Source organism: Leptidea sinapis, chromosome 8 (assembly GCF_905404315.1).
Source record: "Leptidea sinapis chromosome 8, ilLepSina1.1, whole genome shotgun sequence".
NCBI classification, from domain to species: domain Eukaryota; kingdom Metazoa; phylum Arthropoda; class Insecta; order Lepidoptera; family Pieridae; genus Leptidea; species Leptidea sinapis.
In genome coordinates, this window is record NC_066272.1 from 10,777,197 (window position 1) to 10,802,086 (window position 24,890).

The following is a 24,890-nucleotide window of genomic DNA, read 5'->3' on the forward strand; positions in this document are numbered from 1 at the left end:
GCAGGGCGTATCAATTGCTTTACTGCACGTCGTGCTCGTCTCGTCCCTCATTAAAAAAAATCATACGAGGGCCTGACCTGATGAGAAGATCACAAGCGATTTCTGACCTTGTCAAGCGTCCAAATATGAACTCGAAAGAAAGGGCAACATTATTAAATACTTGTTGATTCCTGTTAGACTATACAATATATTTTAATGGATAGGTGATAGAACTAACTTACCTCTCACCTGACGGAACGTGACCGCCGCCAAAAGAAGTGGAAACATCGCGGAGTTTGTTTGGTTCGGAAGGAAGTATTTTGTAAACCAAACTCCAGATAATCGACTTTCCTTTGTACATATCCTAATGTTGAGGATGGTAATTCAGTTTGTGGAGTATTGTTTGATGATGGTATTCGGAGACAAGAATCTGAGAGGGGGGGGGGGGGCAATAACCAACAAACAAGCTCTTTATTATTATTGATGTTAGGAAATAGTACATTGTTACCTTATTTTATTTTGGTGAAACAATTTCAATTTTACTTTTAATTATTGCAGGTGGTGAGGACTCCGATGGCAATAAAGAGGCAGAAACACAAAAGGTGAGATTGTGTGTGTGTGAACGTTAAGTCAACAAATTTTATGCAATCAATAATTTTAAATTACTTCCTTATTCAAAAATGTTAAGCAGAATTCTTAAGTTGTAGCAAAATTGGGCAACTTGCACTTGACACTGAGTAGCTGTGTGTTTTAGTGGTATAAATTTTATTATTTTTAACAAAATAACTAATTTAAGAATTTTTCTAAAATTTGAATGCTGTAGTTGCTATATAACCCGCAAACTTGTTCACTCGGAATTGAATGAATGGTACTTATTTCTCATATACATTCTCTGTACATTTTTCTAACTATAAAAAATTTTGTTAAAATAAGTAATATCAGAATGACTTTACAAGTTTATTATTTGACTTTAACAGGATAAGAAACACAAAAAGAAAAAAACGAAAGACAAAGAAGACGGTGATAAAACTGAGAGGAAATTAAAGAAACACAGACGTAAGAGATCCAAGGGAGAGAGAGTTGAGCGCAATCAGCAACAGGACCTCCTTGATACGAGCGTGGCGCCCGGACTCAACTATAATTATGATGAGTATGACAGCATTTAGCATTTACTGTACACCTGCTTAAGATACACTGTATAACAATGAACAATTAGACAAGACACTGATGTCATTATGTATATGTTGTACTTATGAGCTGTTAATCGTTTAAGATACAAAGCTAACTGCCGTCATAACATAAATCAAATCAAAATCAGTTTATTCACGTAGGTCACGGAAATGACACTTATGAATGTCAAAAAAAAATCTTATTGAATCTACCGCTACTTCGTAAAGGGTTGAGCTAATGAGAAGAAGCAGCAAGAAACTCATTAGCACTCTTTTATATCAAGCATAACTATGATAGCACTTAGCATCAACCTTACATTGCCGTAATAATGTTGCTGCTTTAGATTAAGTATTTGTCTCTGCTGCGCTCCAACTAGATACCGTAGGCGTAGTCGCAAAGTGCGGCAACTAACACTACGCCCAAGTGGGCGTACTCGAGCCAGTCTCGAATGTGTGACGTTGACGTGTCACATGTTAATAGTAAAACTTTGTAAAAATAATACTTCAAGAAATAAGAAAGACTCTGGGATCACCTACCATTGGTTAATATTTTGTATTTTATTATATTTCAATGTAAAATAACACTAAATGTATATAAGTTACAAAAGAACAATGGCGAAATTTTATCTGACTATAGGAATAACCGTCTAAGGTTAGGATAGTTACGAAAAAAAACTTCGTAGATAAATTGACTTGTTAGATAAAATTGTATTGCAAAAGGAACCGGGGAAATAAATAAAATATTTATTTCATTTTCACATTATATGCTGTCACGACTATGAAATCACATCCATTTTAGGTTAGATCAAGGAAAGCTATCTGTCAATATGACTGACAGCGATGAGCGAGTGATCAATGAGTTTCTAATTTCTATACCTGTCACCTATGATCTACCTAATGCTAATAATACCTATCAATTATATGTAGTTACCTCTGTTGTGTTGTTTTGTGCTTTCTTTATTTTATTGCGCATTTGACTTCCCTCTTATAAAATTACTTATAAAGCTATGGACAACCAACTCTGGTTTGTTGCAAATAAACTGTTATTACCATTGCATCAAGTAACAAGTTTCCATTTTATCATAATATAATACTCAGAGTTGTTGACCGTAGACAGTAGTACCGTAGACGTTAGTAATTAGGCGGGTATTTATTAATTATTTGCCTATGGTTACTAGTTCCTAGCCTTAAAGATTTTTGGAATTGTGTTATTCAGTGTTATTGTTGTTGGAACATGTTAGTTGGAATATAATAGATAAGTATAATATAGTTAGAACGGTAAAGTAATAAAAATAAAAAACCTTACCTAAAAACTCAAACAAAACAATCATTTATTTCTCCATTATCCCGGTTCCAAATTAAAAATGAATAATGTCAGTAGATGCAGAAAATTATAGAGAATTAATTAGTACACGTCAGTTCTTGAGACGCTACCATTCAATTTCAAATATTTTGTAGTATGAAACTTCGCCATTGTTCTTTGAAATATGCCATTGAGTGTCAAGGTGCCACGCTTACAAGCGTTTTACAAATAGCCAATACATACTACAATATAAAGTTGCCGTAACAAACTGTTGTTCTTAGGTAGTGCGGTATCTAGTTGGAGCGCAGCGGAGACCAATCCTCAAGACGAGAGACGAAACTTTATATGAACTTTATTTGGTTTAGATTCAATAATAATTGCACGAGGCAAACTCTTTGATGTGTCTTATTATTGTAAAAGCAGTTAGCTATTGTATTTAAAGTAGTATTTTTTATATTTAAAGCTCACTTGAGTTGAGTTAAATTTAGCATTTACTTTACACTATTGTGTGTCACAATTTTATATTGTTTGTGATAGAACTATTTGCTTAAATCGTAGATAGAAGATGGACACTAGATTCGCTGTCGGCGTATGTTAATGTGATAGCAATAGTAGTAGAGACGTGTGTTATGTTTTCATGTTTCATTTGTGGACGATTTGTACAACGTTATAGATAACTACGTCCCATAATGTAATAATAACTGGAATCACACCAAATCACGACAAAGAAGGACGTTCAGTTGATGGTAATTGATACGCCCTGCCCATTACTATGCAGTGTCACTCAGGATTCTTGAATCACACGACAATTCTGAGCGACACTACGATTGCGCTCGTCACCTTGAGATATAAGATGTTAAGTCTCATTTGCCCAGTAATATCACTAGCTACGGCGCCCTTCAGACCAAAACACAGTAATGTTAACACATTACTGCTTCACGGCAGAAATAGGCGCTGTTGTGGTACCTATAATCTAGCCGGTATCCGGTGCAAAGGAGCTTCCCACTGGTAAAAACTGTCAGAATTTATTCAATTACAATTTAAATTAAATAGTATTTCACGGCAACCATTGTTTGTTGGGAGTTGATGAACTATGTCCAAAAAAAAATCGCAGATGTTAAAAGGATAGCAGATATTGTAGTGTATCTCGCTTACTCTCAATACTAATCTCATCTATGTGTCTCTGTCACGTTATTATTGTTATTTTAGTGACGCATCTATTGTTCATATTCTATGTACGGCTTAAATGATCTAATACATTAATAACAAGGTGTTTGATGTCATTATTATCTTAAATTATATTTATAATTTTTTTAACACTTTATCTCAACGAAATTGTATTATTTTAAATAAACTAGGGATAAAATAAAACACGCAAGCCATTAAGTACTTATTTGATGTTATTATTTATTAAAGGGAAAAATTATTATTCCCACTGTAATTGCCGCTGTGGTTTTGGAGTGTTTATCTAAAAATATATAAAGTTAGCTTTATTATGACAGCACTAAGCGTTTACTTTACACTTTGTAAAAATAATATTACTTTAATATTTCACATTGCTTGTGATATAATTCTTACATAATTCGGTTTAGTTGAAAATATGCAATGACTATAGTCATACTTAACGTAAATTACTTTTATCTACACCCATGCTTTAAATCCTCTATTAAAGATTCTGAAACAGTTAGCTTATTACCAACATAAAAACACCCAATGTCGTAATAACCATTACATCATCCAAACGAGTGTTGTAATGTTGTACTGAATTTCATAACAACACTCCTTGGTTTTTTTTCAATCCCTTCATGCTCAAAGAGTTTCAACAAACAGCCACATTCTTATTGCTCGATGCGTGGTATCTGTATGAATTTCAAAAAAAGAACATTTCCGTTTACGCGTGTTCCACACAACCAGAACGTGGCGCGCCGTAAAAAAAAGTAGGTTATTCGAAACCCCGCCATTTTTGTTGAAAAAATGAGCACTTCAATTTTTGACAGCACATCGCCGGATATTTTAAACGCTGCAAAAGAACATAATATTCAAGTGAATTTTAATAATTGCACTATACAAAATGTAAATTACTACTAAAATAAATAATTATTGAGTTTATTTGTATATAAACAGTAATGGATGATATTAGGTTACTACTAGGACTGGCTGTTTTAATGTTAACAGTAAGCTGTTTCAGAATCTTTTAGAGGATTCATACTGTGGGTGTAGATAAAGTCTTGTATGCAACTGTTGATAATTAGGTATTAAAACACTCATGTGATACTATTATCACACGAGGCATATTCGTGTTTTAATACCCCTTATTACACAACAGTTGCATAAATAAGTATTACCCATAGCTTGTGTTGGAAAGGCATTTACCCCTTACTGTTTAAACCTGAACAACTTTATTCCGATTTAACACATGCGATCATATCATTATCAAAAAGCATAATAATTTTAGTCGAACTATCTCCCTAGGCTTAGTTTAAATTTATTATCTTTTCTAGATATACAAGCTTATTTTTGTTCCTTAACACATTCCTCTTTATTTGAATAATCGATTTAATTCTAGTCATTCTAAATTCAATAGTAATAATTCATGTGAAATATTATTTTTTAAACCCAATTCACAGGCCGCGATCCTGATAGTATTAAAATCGTGTAAAGTGTTTGTACAATTTATTGAAGTCGGCGTTACTTTGCGGAAATCCATAACTATACAAATGATTTGAGCCAGACGTGTTACACGTCCTAAGGATGCCTCGTGTAGAGACAAATATTGGCGGAATTAACACTAAAGAAAACTCAAATCATTTGGATGTTTGGTACAAGTTCCAAAATAAAGTTTATTATATGTTGATATACTTGGTCGATAGTTTTGATTTTATTAACGGATTAATGCTGAAAACGCACGTGTTATTAATAAATATAGTATAGTACGATCACGACAGATGACTACTGCGCAGGAGACATTTTAAGATCTCCCTGGAGATGCGGGGCGAAGCGCAGGCGGAATGCGTCAAGACCAGAGTGACGCCATTGGTCGCGCGCTTGTCGCGTGATAGACCGCTCGGTCGCTATTGGTCGGTCGCAGCATTGACTCGCTGCCACTGCTCCCGAGTACAGTTGAAAAGAAAAGTGTTTCGTTGTTTTAAATTTATTGTGTTACATATATATATTAAGATTTCCTTGTTTGTATATAATATGTAGAAGAAAAGCATATAAAAAGTGACCACGTCGTGGCTGAGTTTACTGATAATTAATAATAACGAGAAACAGACTAGAGCGGAGATGTGGATGTATCTGAATCATCGGAAGATGAATTAAAAACGGAATCCGGCCCCCCAGTTCCACGATAAAGTGAGTCATGGAACTTAGGATACCGATTAAAGGTTTTACTTACCAAGATAATATTTTTACTTTAATTTGTTTTAAACTTCTTACGTTTGATTTATATTCATTACCATCACTAACAATATAACACAATTTATTATGCTACGATAAAAATATTATTTAGTCTAAAGTCTTTTTTTCATGAGTGTAACATGGGCAGACGGCCGCCATTTGTGGTCAACTTTCGTGAATTGATCTATATGAGAAACCATATGAATGTAAATGTTACTAAACAATTTGTTATTTAAAGTGATAACCCTCACTTCTGGGTTTAATTAGAATTAGTTAAACAAGACATATCAAGATTTATGAACCTTACGTCACTGGAACGGTTGGCCCAGAGGAAGAGAGCACAGAACGGGAGAACGCATCGTTCATAAATTTTGTTTTCAAATGTAACTCTTACTGTTGCTGCCTATTAGTATTATATACACGTTTGTGATGTTTGGGCTATGGGAACAATTCGGGAACCTTCGTATTGTTGAGTAGGGTTGGCCCGCACTTCCTTTTTTGCCTTCCGCTTTTTACATTTACAAACATACGCGTTCTCAGCATTGCTGTCTTCATTTTATATCTTTTCTTAATACCAAAAAACTCTTTTACACAATAAAAAAACAGGTATTCGCATACATAAATATTAATTAAGATCCCCCACGTACTTTCTAGACAGCCTGACATAGTATGACGTAAGAGCGACAATATTGAACTGTCAAGGTTTATGACTCCACTGACAGACGGACTGGTGAAGCGCTAGTAACAAGGTTCTCGTTGGTGCGGAACTTAACACACACACACACACTGGTTTCCGTTGTAGTTTATTATGTAAATGTATGTCCTGTTTACACCGAACTTATTGAACTGTGTATTTTACAGGAATATATAGTTTTCACTAAGTCACAAGAATCTCGAATATTATAATAATAATAAAAATGGTAATTCCACCCTTTGTATATAATGTTATAAAGGTATATTGTGCAATTATTATAAGCCCTTGTTATAACAGTACGCGCGCGAATATTTAATGCGTTAATGTATTATTTTGATAGGTATATAAATAATATTTGCTTCAATCCTTTCATACAATGCTTTGTCGAATGTGATTAATGTTTGTTTAATTTGTCAGAATGTTTAAAAGCATGTTATATCAATGGCTGATCAATGTTAAGTATTTTATATCTATTAAGTACTATTGTTATAATGTTTATGCTTGTTGAAAACGTTGAATAATTTTACATAAAGGAAAATTTTATTATGCCAATGTTTGTTTTTATTCATCACCTTTATTACATGAGAGCTAATAAACAAGTTAGTGAACCCGACCACTGGTTACCTACATTATTCAAATCAAAATCACTTAATTCATTTAGGTCAAAGAAATGACAATAATTATCATGAATGTCAAAAGTTTTACGTATCATAGTTAAGCGTCGGTATTTTTTAACGTTACACGTGACCGTCAGATTAAGGACCGTCACACTATTTGTATAGTGTGGCAGTTCGGTTTGGAATAACGGTTTCGAAAAGTATTTTAAAACCTACGCCCTTCAGACCGCAACACAATGTTTATGTTACGGGCAACGAGATTAACTGGGCATTATTAATAAGGACCGGCCATTATTAATAATGCCCAAGAGCGATGGGAAAAGTGATTAATTTAACAATTTGACCGGCCATTATTAATAATGCCTGACGGCCCGTGGTCCATGTAATAAGTCGGTGTTTGAGATAGCTTGAATTTATCACTTGGACAATATTTGGCTGCAAACCCAAAATAGGTTTAAAATTAGTCTTGCCATCATTTGACGGGTTAACAGAGATAGTAAGTGAAGATGACCTTGGGGCACTGTTAAAAGGTGGTGATTCCGGTAAAGGTCATAACGTAAATGTGTGCCGTAAACGAAGATAGCGATAACATAGATGAAAACTAGGCCGCTGTTACTGGTTCTATTACTGTTAATTCGATTGAACCTGAACCCCGTTCCAAACTAGTACAACAATCTGCCAATATTCAACTAGATAATCAGCAACCTATTGTGGACATAATAAATGAAAACCCTCGACCAGACGTTCAACAGACAACAGACATCTGAACTGAAACAACATTCTGCCGATAGTCTACCAGAAAAACAGCAACCCACTGTGAGTGTGGATACAATAAATGAAAACCCGCGAGATTACATTTTTAACCGTTTATTTTTTAACTACTATGTTCAATAGTTAATTTTTAGTTAACTTTTCATGATAATTTTCTAAGTTTAATTTCATTTAATAAACAAAAACACTACAGTTCACCTATTTTATTACTTTTCCCCATTATGAATAATGCCCATGGTGGGCATTATTCATAATGGCCGGGAAAAGTGAATAATCATGCTGTTTTAATCACATTGTCCAATTGAGTCGGGCATTATGAATACAGACCGGCCATTATTAATAGTGCCCGGAGTTATCAAATTGCCCGTAACATTTACACATTACTGCTCCGCGGCAGAAATAGGCGCAGTTTTGGTACCCATAATCTAGCCGACATGCTGTGGACAGGTCGTTCAACATCTGATGCCGTATGGCGTTGATCCGACTAATATTTAGTGCAAGGGAGAAACAGATAACGCTGTAGTAACATTTTGTAATCCTTCGAAAGCATTTGATTGCGTAGACCATTGTACTCTTATCCGTAAACTCAATCAATATGGTATAAAAAGCAAATCACTTGATCTTATTACTTCATACTTATCTAATAGAACCCAGAAAGTAGGAATAAATAATGAACATTCATCACGAACTGTAATTCGGATGGGCGTGTCCCAGGGTTCAGTCTTAGGGCCTTTCTTGTTCCTCGTCTACAGTAATGATTTGACGTTTTTATGTTTTAGTCGGAGGCAGTACATTTCGAAGTAAAACGACGCTGAAGGAGTAAATAAAATTGCCAACAACAAATACAACCACATCGATATTTTATTGGTTAGATTATAAAAATTGGGCCACTCGAGTCGTGAGAAGTCCGCACGGTAGTTTTAACAATATTACAAACAAAAAGTCTCTACATAACAGAACTTATATGTATTAGTCAACTTTTATACAAACTATTATAGTACAACATTCATTAAGGATCATTTAGTTAACCTATCATTATTCTATCAATATTTTATACATTCTATGTATAGCAGATAATAATATTTTCATTTCATAATAAGTTAATAAAACTATATAATATTTTCATCTGTAAACATTAGGCATTTTAAGGCTTTAAAGATGTTCATATTGAAAACAATATTTGGTGAAATTGTGGGTTTTTAAAAATGATATAATTACGTACTTACTATAAAAATTATACAAAGCACTTTGTACTTGGCTTTTCTGCGTTCATATAATTGATTTCACGTTCTCCCACTTACATTTACACTTAACTATAATGTATAAAACATGATTATTTGGCTGACAAATCAATAGAAATATAATAAAATATCAAATACATATTATGTAAAAAGATATAAAATTCTAGAAAACTTAAATTAAGTTTTACATTTACATTCACTATCAATGACAGTACCAATTCAATTACAGGGTGATAGGTCATTTAGCGTCACTTAATTACAATTAAGGTCTAGGTCACGATCTTAATAGCACCTCTGTTGTCTCTCCAAGAAATGAACTGACACATGTCTCTCACAAACGAAAACGAAACAAAAGCGAAGTGACATTAGACAACTTGACAGCAGAAGTGGGATGATGTCTAACGATGACAAAAAGTCAAGATGGCGTCCACAACGATCTTATTTCATATTCTTATCATAAAACCCCTCATCGATTGCACACAACTATAATTAGAACAAATCATGTAACAACAAAGTTCAAACACGCCCGTGACACTTGATCAAAGTGGATATCCCAAATGATAATTGATCGGACATCAGCATGAGCCACTATTACTTAAAAAAATAATTGTGATGAAAGTTCATATTTTTTTTCACTAATGCATTTAAAACATATCAATCATTCAACATGCAATTTGTAAAAGCGATTAGTGGCACATCATCATAAAATAAAGATGTGATGAACGTTTTTATATTTTTATTTATACATACACTATGGTTCGAACAATATATACATCTGTATTGGGTCAAAGTACTTGTGTCCAATATTAACTTCACAATGTTAAAAAAAAAATTAAATGCATTGTCTTTACGTAAGAGTTAGAAGTTTGGTACATGCAATGATATTGTGATTGTATTCTTGGTAATTTTTTAAAGTATTTCATTTAATATGCTTGAAAGATTTATTTTCATGATGTATACAACAAATAATCGAAGTAGAACAGTCTGTGGTGTAGTTATTTTACAAAAAAAAAATATAATAACAAAAAGTAATGTTACTTCTACTTTTTGCGCAAAAGACAGAAAATATGCGGCCTGTACGACTCGCACAAACCCGGCCCGCGCCAATTATCTGTTCACCATACTACGAGTGTCGTTGTGCGCAAAATAAATGGGGTGTAATAATTTTATGGATATTTTGGGATATTCAAAAAAAATTAAAATATGATGATGCTTAATTTAATGGCTTTGTCAAATCTTCTGTGGAACAATAACACGCGCCCCTTAAAGCTCCAGACGGAAATACAATCATCCCATTATATTTAGAATTATTTTAATCATTCATGGTGATAAAAAAGCGAAGAAAGTATATTATTGGCTTACTTTAATTATATAATTATTGCTGAGTGTTTGTGTTAATATATATACATATATACTGTGTTTTTAAATTACATATCAAACATGTTCAACGCGACCTAAATGTTTTGGATCAATAAAACACCAGTTTAACAATATCTTTTTGTGTCAATTATCAAAAGCCAAGAACGAAGTAATAATTCAAAGTGAAAGACAATTTATTTATCTATGTTCTGTTAAGGAATGTAAACTTACTTTGCTGATCGTCACTAATAACGCACAATATTGTTTCAACAGTTTGGTTTGTTTCTTAAATGTAGACAACGGACGGATCGCAAGGATTATTTCAATAATTATTGCTTCGTGTTAGATGTACCGAACAACGGGGTGTCAATGGTGGTACAGGGTGGATAGATAATATTAACGAAATCATCTCGTATCTTATAATTTTATCCATAGAGTATCATAATTTGGATCTTATATTTAACTCAATACATTCTTACTAACCATCATCCTGATTTTAGTTGGTTTAGTTTTAATCCACCCTTGGTTTCTAGCTTCCCCGTTCTAGCGGTATTCATGTAATGAATCCTTGCGACGCATGGGTTGTCAAAAACTTAATAACTCTGATTGTGAGAAGTCAACAAAATCAATTTTCACCTTTAAAAAGTCGCAGTTGTTGGCGAATTACACAAACAACGTTGTATTGTTACTGGACAATCTAAATCATGACATATTACAGTGAATATTAGTAAAATATATATATTATATATTTATTAGTTTCTAGCGCAGGGGTACTATGGAGACTGCGAATTCTTCAGACAATTATCCGGGATCTGGTGAATTATTATGACAGTTTTTACTTTAAATTTAATATTCCGTTTCGTTGCGACTTTTTAAAAGCAGAAATAAAACATTATAATAATATAATATAACAACTCTTAACTTATTGACATGATCTCATCTACTAAATTACAATAAATAATTAATTCGCGAATATTATCATAAACTATGAATCGGCAGCAAAATAATTTCAATGCATTTCTAGCTTTATTACGCTAACTTTTATTTAGATAATCTTATTTACAATCTCTAACAGTAATTGTTCAATGTTACAACTAGCGAGTCACCGGCCGCGTACGCGCCGTGCGTCAGTCGCCGCGCGACGTCTCAGTGAAGCCGTCGTCTAAAAAACTTGGCAACACCTGCTGGTGCGACACGTGCGAGCTCAACGATTCGAAACTAATGTTCTGCTCCACGAACGTGTTGTGCATCTGGTGGGGCGGCTCGATCCGGAACTGGCCCAGCGTCCACGGGTCGCTGACGTCATTGGGGCGGCGACCGCCCGTGTCGAAGTGCGACACGTCGTTCCACGGCTGCGATCGCGTCGGCGGCGCCGTGTTCAACATCGAGGGAATGTTGTCGATGTGCGGCGTCATGGGGTCGGCGCCAAAATGCTCGCTTCCCCACACGAGTGATTCGATGCCGGTAGTGGGTGTGTTCAGTTGGTTGTATCTGTCCAAGCCCCAGGAGGTCGGAAGGTCGGGCGGAGGGACGTTCTGAATGACTTCGGGCGCTTTTGAAATAGACCTGTTGTACATGTCTTGAGTCCGGCCGGCCGAGTGTCGCGTCCCGTGGCCGCCGTCCGGGCTCGGCAGGTGACAGTCGGGTCGCACGAGCGGACTGCGCTTGCCCACTCCCGGACTCTTCTTGTTACTGTAGCTGTTGTCCACACTCGGTCGAGGTGAGTACGGACTCTGATGGTGTCTCGACATCGGGCTGTATTGACCCGGCGTCTTAGTTGAGCTACTTCTCAGATTATCCCCTTTCACAGCCAAGCCGGGATCGGGGCTGGTGTGGGTAGAAGGATGGGGCGAAAAGGGGGCGTGGTGTTTGGGAAGTGGACTGTAGTTGCCTGTATTCCAGGCCCCTGATTTCGGTAAATCAGGTTTGATGATTTGACTTGTGTCCGGACTGGGTTGAGCTGAATATGGACTAGGCTGAGAAGAGTAGGGGCTCGGCTGGGTGGAGTAGGGGCTGGGTTGAGTCTGAGAATACGGACTGGGCTGTGCTGGACTAGGTTGAGCGGAATAAGGACTTCGCTGGGACGAAAACTGATTATCTTGTCTTGGCATCGGGCTATAGTTGCCGTAGTTCCAGCTATTGGGATTCTTAATGTCAGGTTTCAGTCCTAAGGTTTCCGGGCTCGGCTTATTTTCTAGTGACGTGGTGGGACTACATTGTTCAATTACTTTAGCATGTTTTATTTTACTGTGACTTTCTAACCTATTGATGGGACTCGCTTCAGACTTGTATGTGGGTGTTCTCTTAAATAAATTCCATGAACTATTGCTTTTCACTTGTTCCGACTGAACATCGGGACTGTTAGGTACTTGACTATCAGGCTTTTGGACGGGACTAAAATGTGGACTTCCCAGATCTGCTTTAGCCGGTTCTGATCTAGGTGTTGATGAAGAGTCTGGTTTGGACTGTGCAAGGGGGCTCGCTAGTTTCGGGCTTGTTGATCTCGAAGCACGTTTCGCTTCGTTCGCGGATGTAATAATATCGTTAGAGTCCTTTGATTCCGCTACCTTAGTGACAGGCGATTTGATTTGTGTTTCAAGAGATGAATGTTTATCAACTGATACCTCAGAAACACTACGCGGCTCTTGAAACACACTAGGGGAAGACTTATCTGGAGATTTAATGTCTAAGTTCGAAGTAGAACTTTCTGGTTTATCCTGAGGCGATTGTTTCACATTTTCGGATTTCACTGTTCCGGAGTTTCCTTTCTTAGTCTTTTTATCACTATCGTCATCGCTATCGTCGTCACTTTTAGCTCTGTTTGGGTCAAGGCTGACTTTGAGATTCTCAAGCTCTTTGCCGGTGTACAGACGCTTCATACCTCTCGGTAAGGCTCGACATAAGCTAAGGTTTATAGATTCTAATTGGTGACACTTTAACAACACTTTCTTAACAGGCTCCAGCGACACAGATGAACCAAAGAGATTGAGAATTCTGAAAATTGAAAGTTATAAATTTCACTTTTATGCATATGAAAGATGTACATTTTAATATTTATATATTCCAGACAGAGGTTTTGTTTGGTAGGTCACTAAAAGTTTGAAGGTGACCGCAAGCGAGCGAAAAACAACAAATAACATGAATGATTTGTTGCTAAAACACACAGACAGTATCCCAGTAGTCGACGGAATAGGATAACAGGCTAGGTAATAAGTATACATAATAGTTATCAGAAAAATATAAATAATGTATTTTAAAATTTAAAGACATTAAATTTACACTCTGTGACGGTGTGGCTTGGCAGTCTCTTCTTCGCCGACCAAAGATTCAAAATTAATACTGAGCCCACAACAGTCTTAAATCGAAACACAAACAGAGCTCGCAAGCGCTGTGGTCCACCAGCCGGCTTTCTGTTGTAACAACCAACCGTTGTTGAGTTTTGAAGGTAATTCCTGCCATCATTAATAGAGGGCCGTACGACATGGGTGTCTTGTACAAGCGTGCACTCGGTAAAATATATGTATAAGTGTGATATTTAGGTTTGCGGCGTGTACTAATCGGAACAAACATCTCCACGAGATACATATAATCAAATCAAAATCACTTTATTCATGCAGGTCAAGGAAATGATACTTGAATGTCAAATTGTTTTTCTTTTTTACATCTACCGCCACTTCGAAAAGGATTGAGGTTTAATGAGAAGAAATGGCAAAAAACTCACTGCCTATTTTTTAAACCAAAATTTAAAAAATCCATCTTTTAACAAATAATTTCAGTTATAATATATGTAGTGATGCAAAACATTAATTTTTAATTACGTATTGATGTAAAAACAAGATATTCCTGCCGCCGAATTCCACCTTCGCACGACACGCCACAAGTTAGGATATCATCCCCACCATCTGGATGTGTGGCGGTCCTCCACGATGCGGTTTTCAACGAGCTTTCTTCAACGTACTACAAAACTGTGAAATGAGCTTCCTTGTACGGTGTTTACTGGACGATACTATACGAGAACGTGTGCGGCGGTGATCACTTAACACCAGGTGACCCGTACGCTCGTTTGTTCTCCTTTTCCATAAAAAAATATATGCGTTATAAATGTTACGGACAAAGCACTGCATTGCAGATACAGTGACTAACCCACCTGAGTTTACTTTCGGTAGCATCGGCTAAGGCAGACACGGCAGGGTCCAACACATTGCTGTGGGAAGCCCACGACAGGTCCAGCTCGATGAGGCTGTGGGACCACTTCTCACATATCAGCTCCAGGCACGCGTTGCTGTTCCGTGTTATGTTACATCCTGGAGTAACAAACACTTGTGGTGATAATGGTATCAGTAGAAAATGTACTATACTGTGATCTGCGAACTAGTGTAACTCTACATATAACGTAAATTAATCAAAATCTGGTGTTCCAAAGTTTAGTCAGAACAGACGGACAACAATTTAAAAGTGTGTGTGTACTTATGTATGCACGCAAGAAGTTATACTTCTTTGGCGTAACAAAGCATAAATCCTTAAAATTATTTATTCTTCCTTTCCTATTCTACGTTTGCATAAAGAACAATATTGTAAAAATCTTGCAAAGATGGCTTCGACAATTAATTATTAAATAACGAATACAACTGTATGGGCTTGAAACCTTTGCCTGTCCTTATAATAATGGATGAAGAATCCAAAAAAAAAAATAACAACGTCAGAAAATTTTAGGAACCAACTTAAACCTGTTACTTTTGTGTCACAGTGACATCTTATAATTTCACTGTCATAATTTTTTCATAACGTTCCTAAAGAAGTATAACTTCAAAAATTGCAATCTTATTTGTCCTATTTAATATTTATAAGTATACAATTAAAAGATGTTATGCTTACATTCCAAATATACACTAGAATTTGTTTACATGTACATATGTATAGAGTATATATATTTATTTATTAAGGAAACAAACAGATACATCACTATAGTACAAATAAAGTTAAATAAATATACAAATTACAATATTGGATATATCCTAGAATAGTTTCACTGAGAACACAAAAGAATACAATTTTACATACATGACAACAGAACGATAGGATAAGTAAACAATAGAATTTTTAGGCGAATACACAGTATCATATAAATAAAGACACAGACAGGGATATAATAATGAATAAAGATACAAGGTTTAATGTAAGGACAGTAATTGTTGTTTTAACTTAGTCTTAAATGAAGCGGTAGAGGAGTGCGAAAACAGGTCGACATTAATGTGAGAATCCAATGATGAACACATTCTGTGAAGAGGCGCGCGAAACCCAATATTGGTTCTAGGGGTCGGTAGGTTGAAAATTCTGTGCGTGCGTATAGATAATATAATATATGGAATTCAGTGAAAATAAGTGTAATGTTCACTTTAAATATTCAATTCCTAGTTTAACATTGATTTTATGTCATCTGCCAAGGTGTCAAGAACAATAGCCCTGGTGTCACATACTAGTAAGATTCTACAACATGCAATCAACGCGAGATTGCGATCCTTTCTCGACTGGCAAATACCGCAAGAACAAGCAGGTTTTGTAAAGGGCAGAGGAACGAGAGAGCAAATCCTGAATCTGCGACTAATAGTAGAAAAATGCTACGAGTAAAACACGCCGAACTTCATGTGCTTTGACTACCAGAAGGCTTTTGACATGTACTCTCAATGTCAGGTGTTCCAGCGCATCTTGTTATGCCAATACGCAGCCTCTGATGAGTCAGGGTATGGCACAGTTACGATTGAGGATGTCACATTGAGCACATTTAAGTTCCAAAAAGGTGTTCGACAGGGATGCGTGATCTGCTATCGTGCGCGTGCGTGCCTATTCAACATATACGGAGAACAGATAATGCGACAAACGCTAGAAAACTGGGAAGGTGGCATAAAGATAGGTGGAGTCAAAATATCGAACCTCCGCTATGCCGATGACACCACCGTACTTGCATCATCCGAAGTGGAAATGAAATAGTTGCTGGACAAGCTAGAGGCCGCCAGCCTCAGGATGGGTCTGGCAATTAATACGGCCAAAACCAAGGTCATGGTCATCGACCGCTTCAAAGCCATCCCGCGCACTGATCTCCTACAGAGGTATGTAACCGTGGATCAGTTCAACTACCTTGGCTCAGTGATCACGAACAGAGGTAACTGCGAGATCGGTGAATTGGAATGGCCAAAACAGCAATGACAAAGCTAAGCAAGGTGTGGAAGGACAGAAATATCACCAATCGGACGAAAATTCACCTGGTCTGCTCTATTGTCTTTCCCATCGCGCTCTATGGAGCTAAAACTTGGACCCTGAAATCGGCTGACAGACAACGGATTGACGCGTTTGAGATGTGGTGCTGGCGCCGCATGCTAAGGATACCACGGACGGCTTACCACACTAAAGCCTCGATCCTTAAGCATCTAAAAATAGGGAGAAATCCACGTCTATCCACGACATGTCTGCAGCGGATCATGAGATACTTTCGCCACATTGCACGACGCGGTGCGGATAACCTAGAACGTCTGATGGTCACCGGGAAAATTGAAGGGAAGAGACCAAGAGGCCGGAGCCTACGACGCTGGTCTGACCAAATATCCGAGCAGACTAACCAACTCATTGGCATCGCACTCCACGATGCGATAGACCGAAACAGATGGAGGAAAGCTGCAGACAAACTTAAGCGGAGTCACGATCCTCAGCAATGAGGGAACGACTGTGAGGAGAAGAAGATGTAATCTGCCAGTCCATTCTGAATCTGAATTTCAATCTTGTCAGTCATGTCAATCTTAATTTTACAACGTTTATCTGTCATATTAATATAAAAATAATCCATCCTCCGGCGTAATCCACATGTGAAAAATGTTAATGTCTCCGATTTTGATAATAAGAGTATATGTAGTGTAGGCCTCTACATATATTTTTACAGTACTTTAGTCTAGCTTTAGTTTAGCGAGTCCAATGACTTTGAAGTTTTCACTAATCGGAACGGTTGCTTTTCTTCAAGTTTTAATGCCATCTCCTCCCCGAAGCGGTACTCGCTCAATATACAAGGTGGAGTACCTCCCAGGAAGAGATGCTGCAGGTCCCAGGCGGGCACGCGCACCAGGCCCGAGTCCGTGAGGCGGTGCAGCCCGCGCAGGTCCAGCAGGCGCAGCGACACGGCGCCGCGCACCAGGCGGCCCAGCGCCTCCTCCCCGAAGCGGTACTCGCTCAATATACAAGGTGGAGTACCTCCCAGGAAGAGATGCTGCAGGTCCCAGGCGGGCACGCGCACCAGGCCCGAGTCCGTGAGGCGGTGCAGCCCGCGCAGGTCCAGCAGGCGCAGCGACACGGCGCCGCGCACCAGGCGGCCCAGCGCCTCCTCCCCGAAGCGGTACTCGCTCAATATACAAGGTGGAGTACCTCCCAGGAAGAGATGCTGCAGGTCCCAGGCGGGCACGCGCACCAGGCCCGAGTCCGTGAGGCGGTGCAGCCCGCGCAGGTCCAGCAGGCGCAGCGACACGGCGCCGCGCACCAGGCGGCCCAGCGCCTCCTCCCCGAAGCGGTACTCGCTCAATATACAAGGTGGAGTACCTCCCAGGAAGAGATGCTGCAGGTCCCAGGCGGGCACGCGCACCAGGCCCGAGTCCGTGAGGCGGTGCAGCCCGCGCAGGTCCAGCAGGCGCAGCGACACGGCGCCGCGCACCAGGCGGCCCAGCGCCTCCTCCCCGAAGCGGTACTCGCTCAATATACAAGGTGGAGTACCTCCCAGGAAGAGATGCTGCAGGTCCCAGGCGGGCACGCGCACCAGGCCCGAGTCCGTGAGGCGGTGCAGCCCGCGCAGGTCCAGCAGGCGCAGCGACACGGCGCCGCGCACCAGGCGGCCCAGCGCCTCCTCCCCGAAGCGGTACTCGCCCACCACCGTGCGCTCAGCTGCAGCTGCGCCCGCGATCGACAGCTCCTCCAGGGCACGCCATCCACCCGCCTCCATCTGGCAACATCACAGGTCGTCACTCATTAGCTGCGTACTGACTGAGCGAGGAGCCACGTGATAAATCCTCGAATTCGATTAATTTTATTAAATCCATAATTATCCATATGTTGTATTATTATTATTATGATTGCGAAACTGAAGTGGCAGTGGGCAGGGCCACATAGTTCGACGGACAGATGGCCGTTGGGGAGTAAAGTTACTACCCGAAGTACACTTACCCGAAGACCCAGTGTTGGTAGGCACTCCCCACAAGATGGACTGACGATCTGGTCAAGACCGCGGGAATACGTTGGATGAGGGCAGCGCGGGACCGATCGTCGTGGAAATCTTTGATTGAGGCCTTTGTCCAGCAGTAGACGTCTTCCAGCTGATGATGATGATGATATGGTATTATATAATATTTCCATTGGTAGTATTTTAACACCTTTATAACAACGTTCTTTCTACAATTGTTGCCACGTTGTATAAGGCGATCTGTGCATAAATTTGCATTAGCGTATGGTCTGTTCCAATTGGTTGAGTCGCCAACGCGGCTCCCGGATGTGGATAGCCACATGCCGTCATTATTGGACCTTCTGCTGACTACACATCCCGATAGTTACCAGGTCTCTGCCGACACCCCTCTCGGAACGTCCGACCATTGCCTGGTCAGGAGTGTAGTGCCCATCCGACGCCAACGTCGCATACCACCAGCGACCCGCCGCGTTTGGCACTACAAGTCAGCAGATTGGGGTAGGATGCGTTCCTATTTTGCATCCTACCCTTGGGGCAAGGTTTGTTTCCCTTCGGATGATCCTAGTGCCTGCGCCGTTGCAGTAGCCGATGTGATACTGCAGGGCATGGATACTTTAATACTGTAGTACGGATCGGTGGCAGATCACAGCCCTGGTTCGATGCGTCAGTTAAAGCAGCATCTGACTGCAAAAAATAGGCGTATCGAACTTGGGTTGCGGCGCTGGGCACAAAGGATCCGAACTGCAAAGTTCTTAAAAGGAAATATAACCGTGCCTCCAGATTTTTTAAGCGGCAAATCACCCGTGCGAAGTCTAAGCACGTCGTCAAAATCGGCGAGCAGCTTTCCAGTTACCCGACCGGAACACGCAAGTTCTGGTCGTTGTCGAAAGCTGCTTTTGGTAACTTCAACCAGCCGTCCATGCCGCCGTTGCACATGAGGAATGACACCCTGGCCCATACGGCAAAAGAGAAAGCCGATCTCCGGTGCGCTCTTTTCGCCTCCAACTCGACTCTTGACGACAACGGAAAAAGACCGCCGACCACCCCGCGGTGTCAGAGCTCTATGCCTGAAGTACAGTTCAGACAGAAAACTGTTACGCGAGCTCTGTTTTCGTCGGACATCAGGAAGTCGAGCGGGCCGGATGGCACTTCTCCAATCGTGCTTAGAACGTGTGCCCCTGAGTTGGCGCCGGTGCTAACGCGTTTATTCCGGCACTCTCATTCCAAAGGCGTAGTCCCTGACTCATGGAATTCAGCCCTTGTCCATCCGATCCAAAAAAAGGAGACAGGTTGGATCCGGCAAACTACAGGCCTTTTGCCATTACCTCCCTGCTCTCCAAAATCATTTTTGCTCGAATCCTAAGCCCGTGAACGCTGGAGTGCCCCAAGGCTGTGTGCTATCTCCCACTCTTTTTCTTCTGCATATCAATGATATGTTGGACACCTCCAAAATACATTGCTATGCAGACGACAGCATTGGTGATGCCGTATACACGGGCCATGCAGGTCTCTCTCGGGAAAACGTCGACCAGTGCCGGGAGAAACTAGTGTCTTCTATCGACTCCTCTCTCGAGAAGGTCGCGGAATGGGGTAAATTGAACCTTGTCCAATTTAACCCCCAGAAGACTCAAGTTTGCGCGTTTACCACAAAAAAAACCCCATTTGTCGTATCACCGCTCTTCGTTAACAATTCCCTTAAGGCCTCGCCTAGTATCGGAATACTGGGTCTCGAAATCTCGAGCGATTGCCAATTGATCGATGGCCATCTGGAGGGCAAAGCCAATGTGGCTTCGAAGAAGCTAGGCGTCATCAATAGAGCACGGCAACACTTCAAGCCGGCCCACATTCTAGCGCTCTACAAAGCGCAGGTCCGGCCACACATGGAGTATTGCTGTCATCTCTGGTCTGGTGCACCCCAGTATCAGATCGATCCATTTGACCGCGTGCAACGCAGAGCAGCTCGAATTGTCGGGGACCCAGTTCTCTGTGAACGGCTGGATCACTTGCCGTTGCGTAGAGACGTCGCTTCATTGTGTGTCTTCTACCGCATTTATCACGGGGAGTGTTCAGAAGAGCTGTTTAACCTGATTCCTGCCGCCGAATTCCACCTTCGCACGACACGCCACAAGTTAGGATATCATCCCCACCATCTGGATGTGTGGCGGTCCTCCACAGAGCGGTTTTCAAGGAGCTTTCTTCCACGTACTACAAAGCTGTGGAATGAGCTTCCTTGTGCGGTGTTTCCGGGACGATACGACATGGGTACCTTCAAAAAAAGCGCGTACACCTTCCTTAAAGGCCGGCAACGCTCTTGTGATTCCTCTGGTTTTGCAAGAGAATGTGGGCTGCGGTGATCACTTAACACTAAGTGACCGGTACGCTCGTTTTTCCTCCTATTCCATAAAAAAAGAGGTCTATTATGATGTAAGGTTGTATTGTTTGCCCATCTTTACTACAGCATCGGCGTAACACTTAACTGCTTCTAAATATTTCCTTTAATGAGACATTAGAACAACGCGTGCTGTTTTATTGTGAATTATAAATTACAATACCTGTTGTGAAGTTGTTGCCGGAGCTAGTACTAACTGCGCATTGGCCGCTCTAAACACTCTCATCTTGGGACAACCTTTCTGAAGGGCTTCGAGCGGCACATTAGCGGGATGTGAGGTGGCCTGCGCACCCGATATATCCAGCACCTCAATGTTGGGACAGTGACTCTGGAAACACCAATTTGTATTTATTTATTTATTTAAAGCACTTTAAAATACACCAATGACACCAATCTCTGAAGTTGGGGGTATAGTTCTCCATTTTCATAGCCAGGGTTACCTACAGCCAATCAAAAGCCAAAAGACACTTTTCGAATTTCTGTAACACATAATAAAACACAATCCCCATGTCCCAATCACTAGTAGTTCCTCCACTTTACCTTAATTTCCTTTTCCGCCAATCAACAGGGTAGTATTGAGCTTGCCCCAGTGTGCTAGTAGCCGTGACATGCGAGCCTGGATTGACACCTGCCAATTATCTGCCCCTTATGGTACAACAGCCGATATGATCGCAACGAGGTTTTGTAACCATCACACCTTCTCCCACAATGTCAGATACATTACATACATAGACTTTAGAGGGGTATTCCCTCGCAAATACCCTTAAACAACTTTAGTATTTACACATAAGTTTAAAATTTTGTGTATCAGTCTGTCTATTGAGATGTAGGGAAGCCGGGTTGTGCGGAACAACTTGCATTTACCTTTTGCTCAATAGACGTTGGTTTAAAACAAGTGTGAACATACCGCCACTGATGACAGTATTTGCGGCAGCGCTGAGAACTTATTGTTTGCCAGTATGAGGTGAGTTATCCGGTGTCCGAAATTCTCCATGAGTCGAATTACTGAAGCCGCTGACAGGCAAGTACATGATCCACCCGTTTCAGACTGTAAAAACATATACATATTATATTATCATTTTTCTATGGAACATAATAATATAGTAATTATAGCGTTTTGCCTCACTTGTATTACAATCTAGCCTTAACTTAGGCTAATAAGTAATTCTACTTCAACTTAAACTAAGCTGAAGTAAGAATGTGTCCATTAACATATTTCTTAATGTCTCTATTAAGGGGAAGTAACTTTGTTGATGTGTCTTTTATAATACCACTATTTTTATATGGTTTTACACGAATTCACTAGCACTACATTAACTCAAATGGTTTTTTTCGTTTTAGTCTTCTTACTATATCAGTGTTGTCAAGGAGCTGGATTATATTGTATTCGATGATATTATCATAATGATTACATGCAGAAAACTCGATCAAGTAATCTATATTTGATCATAATCATCATCAGCCGGAAGACGTCCACTGCTGGACAAAGGCATCCCCCAATATTTTTTTATATAAGAGGGGGCAAACGGGCAAGAGACTCACGGGATGGGGAGGGATGAAGCATCCCCGCTTATGGATATCCGTAACTACAGGTGTCAAATGCGTTGCCGGCCTTTAAGGCGGAAGTATGCTTTTTTCTTGAGGGTCCCTAAATCTGTTCGGGCAAAGTGGCTGTGCGAGGCAAGAAATTTCTTGCAAACCACTCGGTTATGGATGCGGGTAATACTTTGCACGTAATATCCGGTGGTGGAATTCGGCGGCTGGAATCACTCGAACAGCTCCTCTGACCACTCCCCGTAATAAATACGGAAGAAAATGCAGAGAGAACTCACACTACGTGTTTATAAAATATAATATGACTATAATCTGCATTTAATATTATAAGATTTTTGTGTGCTCTTGTTTGAAAACGCTTATCTCTGAAACCACCAGTCGGGTTTCATAAATTCTTCTTAGATTCCATACTCAAACTGGCGAGGAATAGTAAAGACTATCAAGTCTAGCATAGGCTCTCAAGCAAGTCAGAAGAAAAAGACCCATCCCCGTGCGCTGCTCGCGTAAAGAAAAATTTAATGAGTGGGTATTCAAAGGAAGTTTGGTTATCGAATAACGGAACCAAATTAAACTAAATCAACTTTAGCACTAGTGCACGGTAGCATATACCGGAAGACGTAGTATTCGTAGGCTCCCCACAAGATGGACATATGATCTTGTCAAGATCGCCGGGATAGGTTGGATGAGGGCAGCGCAGGACCGATCGTCATAGCAATATTTGTGGGAGGCCTTTGTCCAGCAGTGGACCTCTTTCGGCTGATGATGATGATGACTAGAGCTATATTTATTTAAGTTATTAAAGAGGCACTGGCTAGGCACTGCCAAATTGCCTACATGGTATATAGAATATGGTCAAGACACACAAAAAACAGAGTTTTAGACAGGTTTCAGCACAGTAGACCGCGAAACTAAGGGAGAAGGCCTGGCAGTAAAATATATATCCTTTTATCATGTAGGGCACAAGGCGTTTCTATCAAAACTTCCATCATTTGGCCGTTTCGTGAGTTTCTGAGCGCAGCATACGAAGACGAAGGTTATTACTTGAACCCGAGAACGCTGGAGTAGAACAAGGCTCTGTGCTATCCCCTCCACTGCTTCTTCTGCATATCAATGGTAAGTTGGACGCCTCCAACATCCATAGTTATGTAGATTATAAATTCGGCACCATTAAACCAGACAACCTCATGCTTGTGATTCGGCTGCCATTTCTCTCGAAGCATACTGGATTAGTTTTCGACTGTAGGTGATACCATTGCGTTGGACTAAATGACTCTTTCACACTTAGAAAGTGTTTATATATTTCGAACTTATCTCTTACTTAACAGCCGAAAGACGTCCACTGCTGAACACGAGGCTCCCAAATAGATCTCCACGACTATCGTTTTATCATTAACGATTTTATCTCATTCCGAATAATTTTCTATTATAGGTTGAACGTATACGGTTTTCGTGAGCTCATGTTACGGAGTAACCACACAAAACAGGAAAGGACAAATTGTTTCCATTGCAGGTGTAGATATAAGAGAATGTTTTTTTATGTTATTTTTTAATTAATAACCCTCACTTCTAGGGATAACTCTCAGGTTGTGGCTTCATTGTTGAACAAAGCATAGAAGATTTTATGACGATACGTCACACGAACGGTTAGCTCAGTAGGAGAGCACTGGCACGGAACGCGTCGTGGGTTCGTGTCCCGCATCGTTCATAAAATTTTGTTTTAAAAGTTTGGTTCTTAGTCCAAATTAAAAAAAAAACAAATAGGATTTTAAATCACTTATTGAACGTCAAAAACCACCGCCCATTCGAAATAATATGCCTCAAACATGAGAAGAACGGGCGTAAGAAACTCAGCGGCCCTTTTTTTAAATTCCGCTACAATATAATATGCAATATCGTACATTAAAATTAGCCTAAGGTCTTTTTCGTTCACTCCATTCCCAGCAGGATCGCCACGTTCCAGGAAATTCAACTTTTTTTAGGCAATTGAGCACGAGTTTATCTTATTTTAACATGCCCATATAGATCTAAGTACAGCTGAAGTGATAAAGGGCACAGTTAGTATTAGAAGAGTTCGCAAGGGCTCTATATTGAAATCGCGTTATTATAATTTCCGCTATAATATGTAAGTTCCCTTCGTAGGGCGACGCGTTTTAAGCATCGTTGCTTATGGATATGATGCAGAATATAGATGTATCGTGTGCTG

At 39.9% G+C, this 24,890-nt stretch overlaps 2 protein-coding genes across 9 annotated transcripts in view; one reads left to right on the forward strand and one right to left on the reverse strand.

Annotated features, from left to right (window-relative positions):
* Positions 1–24,890, forward strand: part of LOC126965679 (rab-like protein 6) — a 339,766-nt gene that overhangs the window by 14,823 nt on the left and 300,053 nt on the right. For 2 of the 4 annotated variants that reach the window (XM_050809405.1, XM_050809406.1), the window contains 2 exons: positions 538–581; positions 957–7,096. In XM_050809405.1, coding sequence (XP_050665362.1) covers positions 538–581; positions 957–1,145 — 233 coding nt within the window. In that variant the 3' untranslated portion in view covers positions 1,146–7,096. Of the gene's footprint in view, positions 1–537; positions 582–956; positions 7,097–24,890 lie in introns of those variants that run through there. The other 2 variants (XR_007729576.1, XR_007729577.1) reach the window with 2 other exon arrangements.
* LOC126965652 (AT-rich interactive domain-containing protein 1A-like) overlaps positions 8,776–24,890 on the reverse strand; it is a 32,206-nt gene continuing 16,091 nt past the window's right edge. The window contains exons 6-10 of one of the 5 annotated variants that reach the window (XM_050809342.1): positions 22,041–22,181; positions 21,297–21,461; positions 18,282–18,507; positions 14,680–14,836; positions 8,776–13,526 (exon numbers count right to left, since the gene is read on the reverse strand). In XM_050809342.1, the coding sequence (XP_050665299.1) occupies positions 11,660–13,526; positions 14,680–14,836; positions 18,282–18,507; positions 21,297–21,461; positions 22,041–22,181 (2,556 nt within the window). In that variant the 3' untranslated portion in view covers positions 8,776–11,659. Of the gene's footprint in view, positions 13,527–14,679; positions 14,837–17,597; positions 17,740–17,768; positions 17,911–17,939; positions 18,082–18,110; positions 18,253–18,281; positions 18,508–21,296; positions 21,462–22,040; positions 22,182–24,890 lie in introns of those variants that run through there. The other 4 variants (XM_050809346.1, XM_050809345.1, XM_050809344.1 and 1 more) reach the window with 4 other exon arrangements.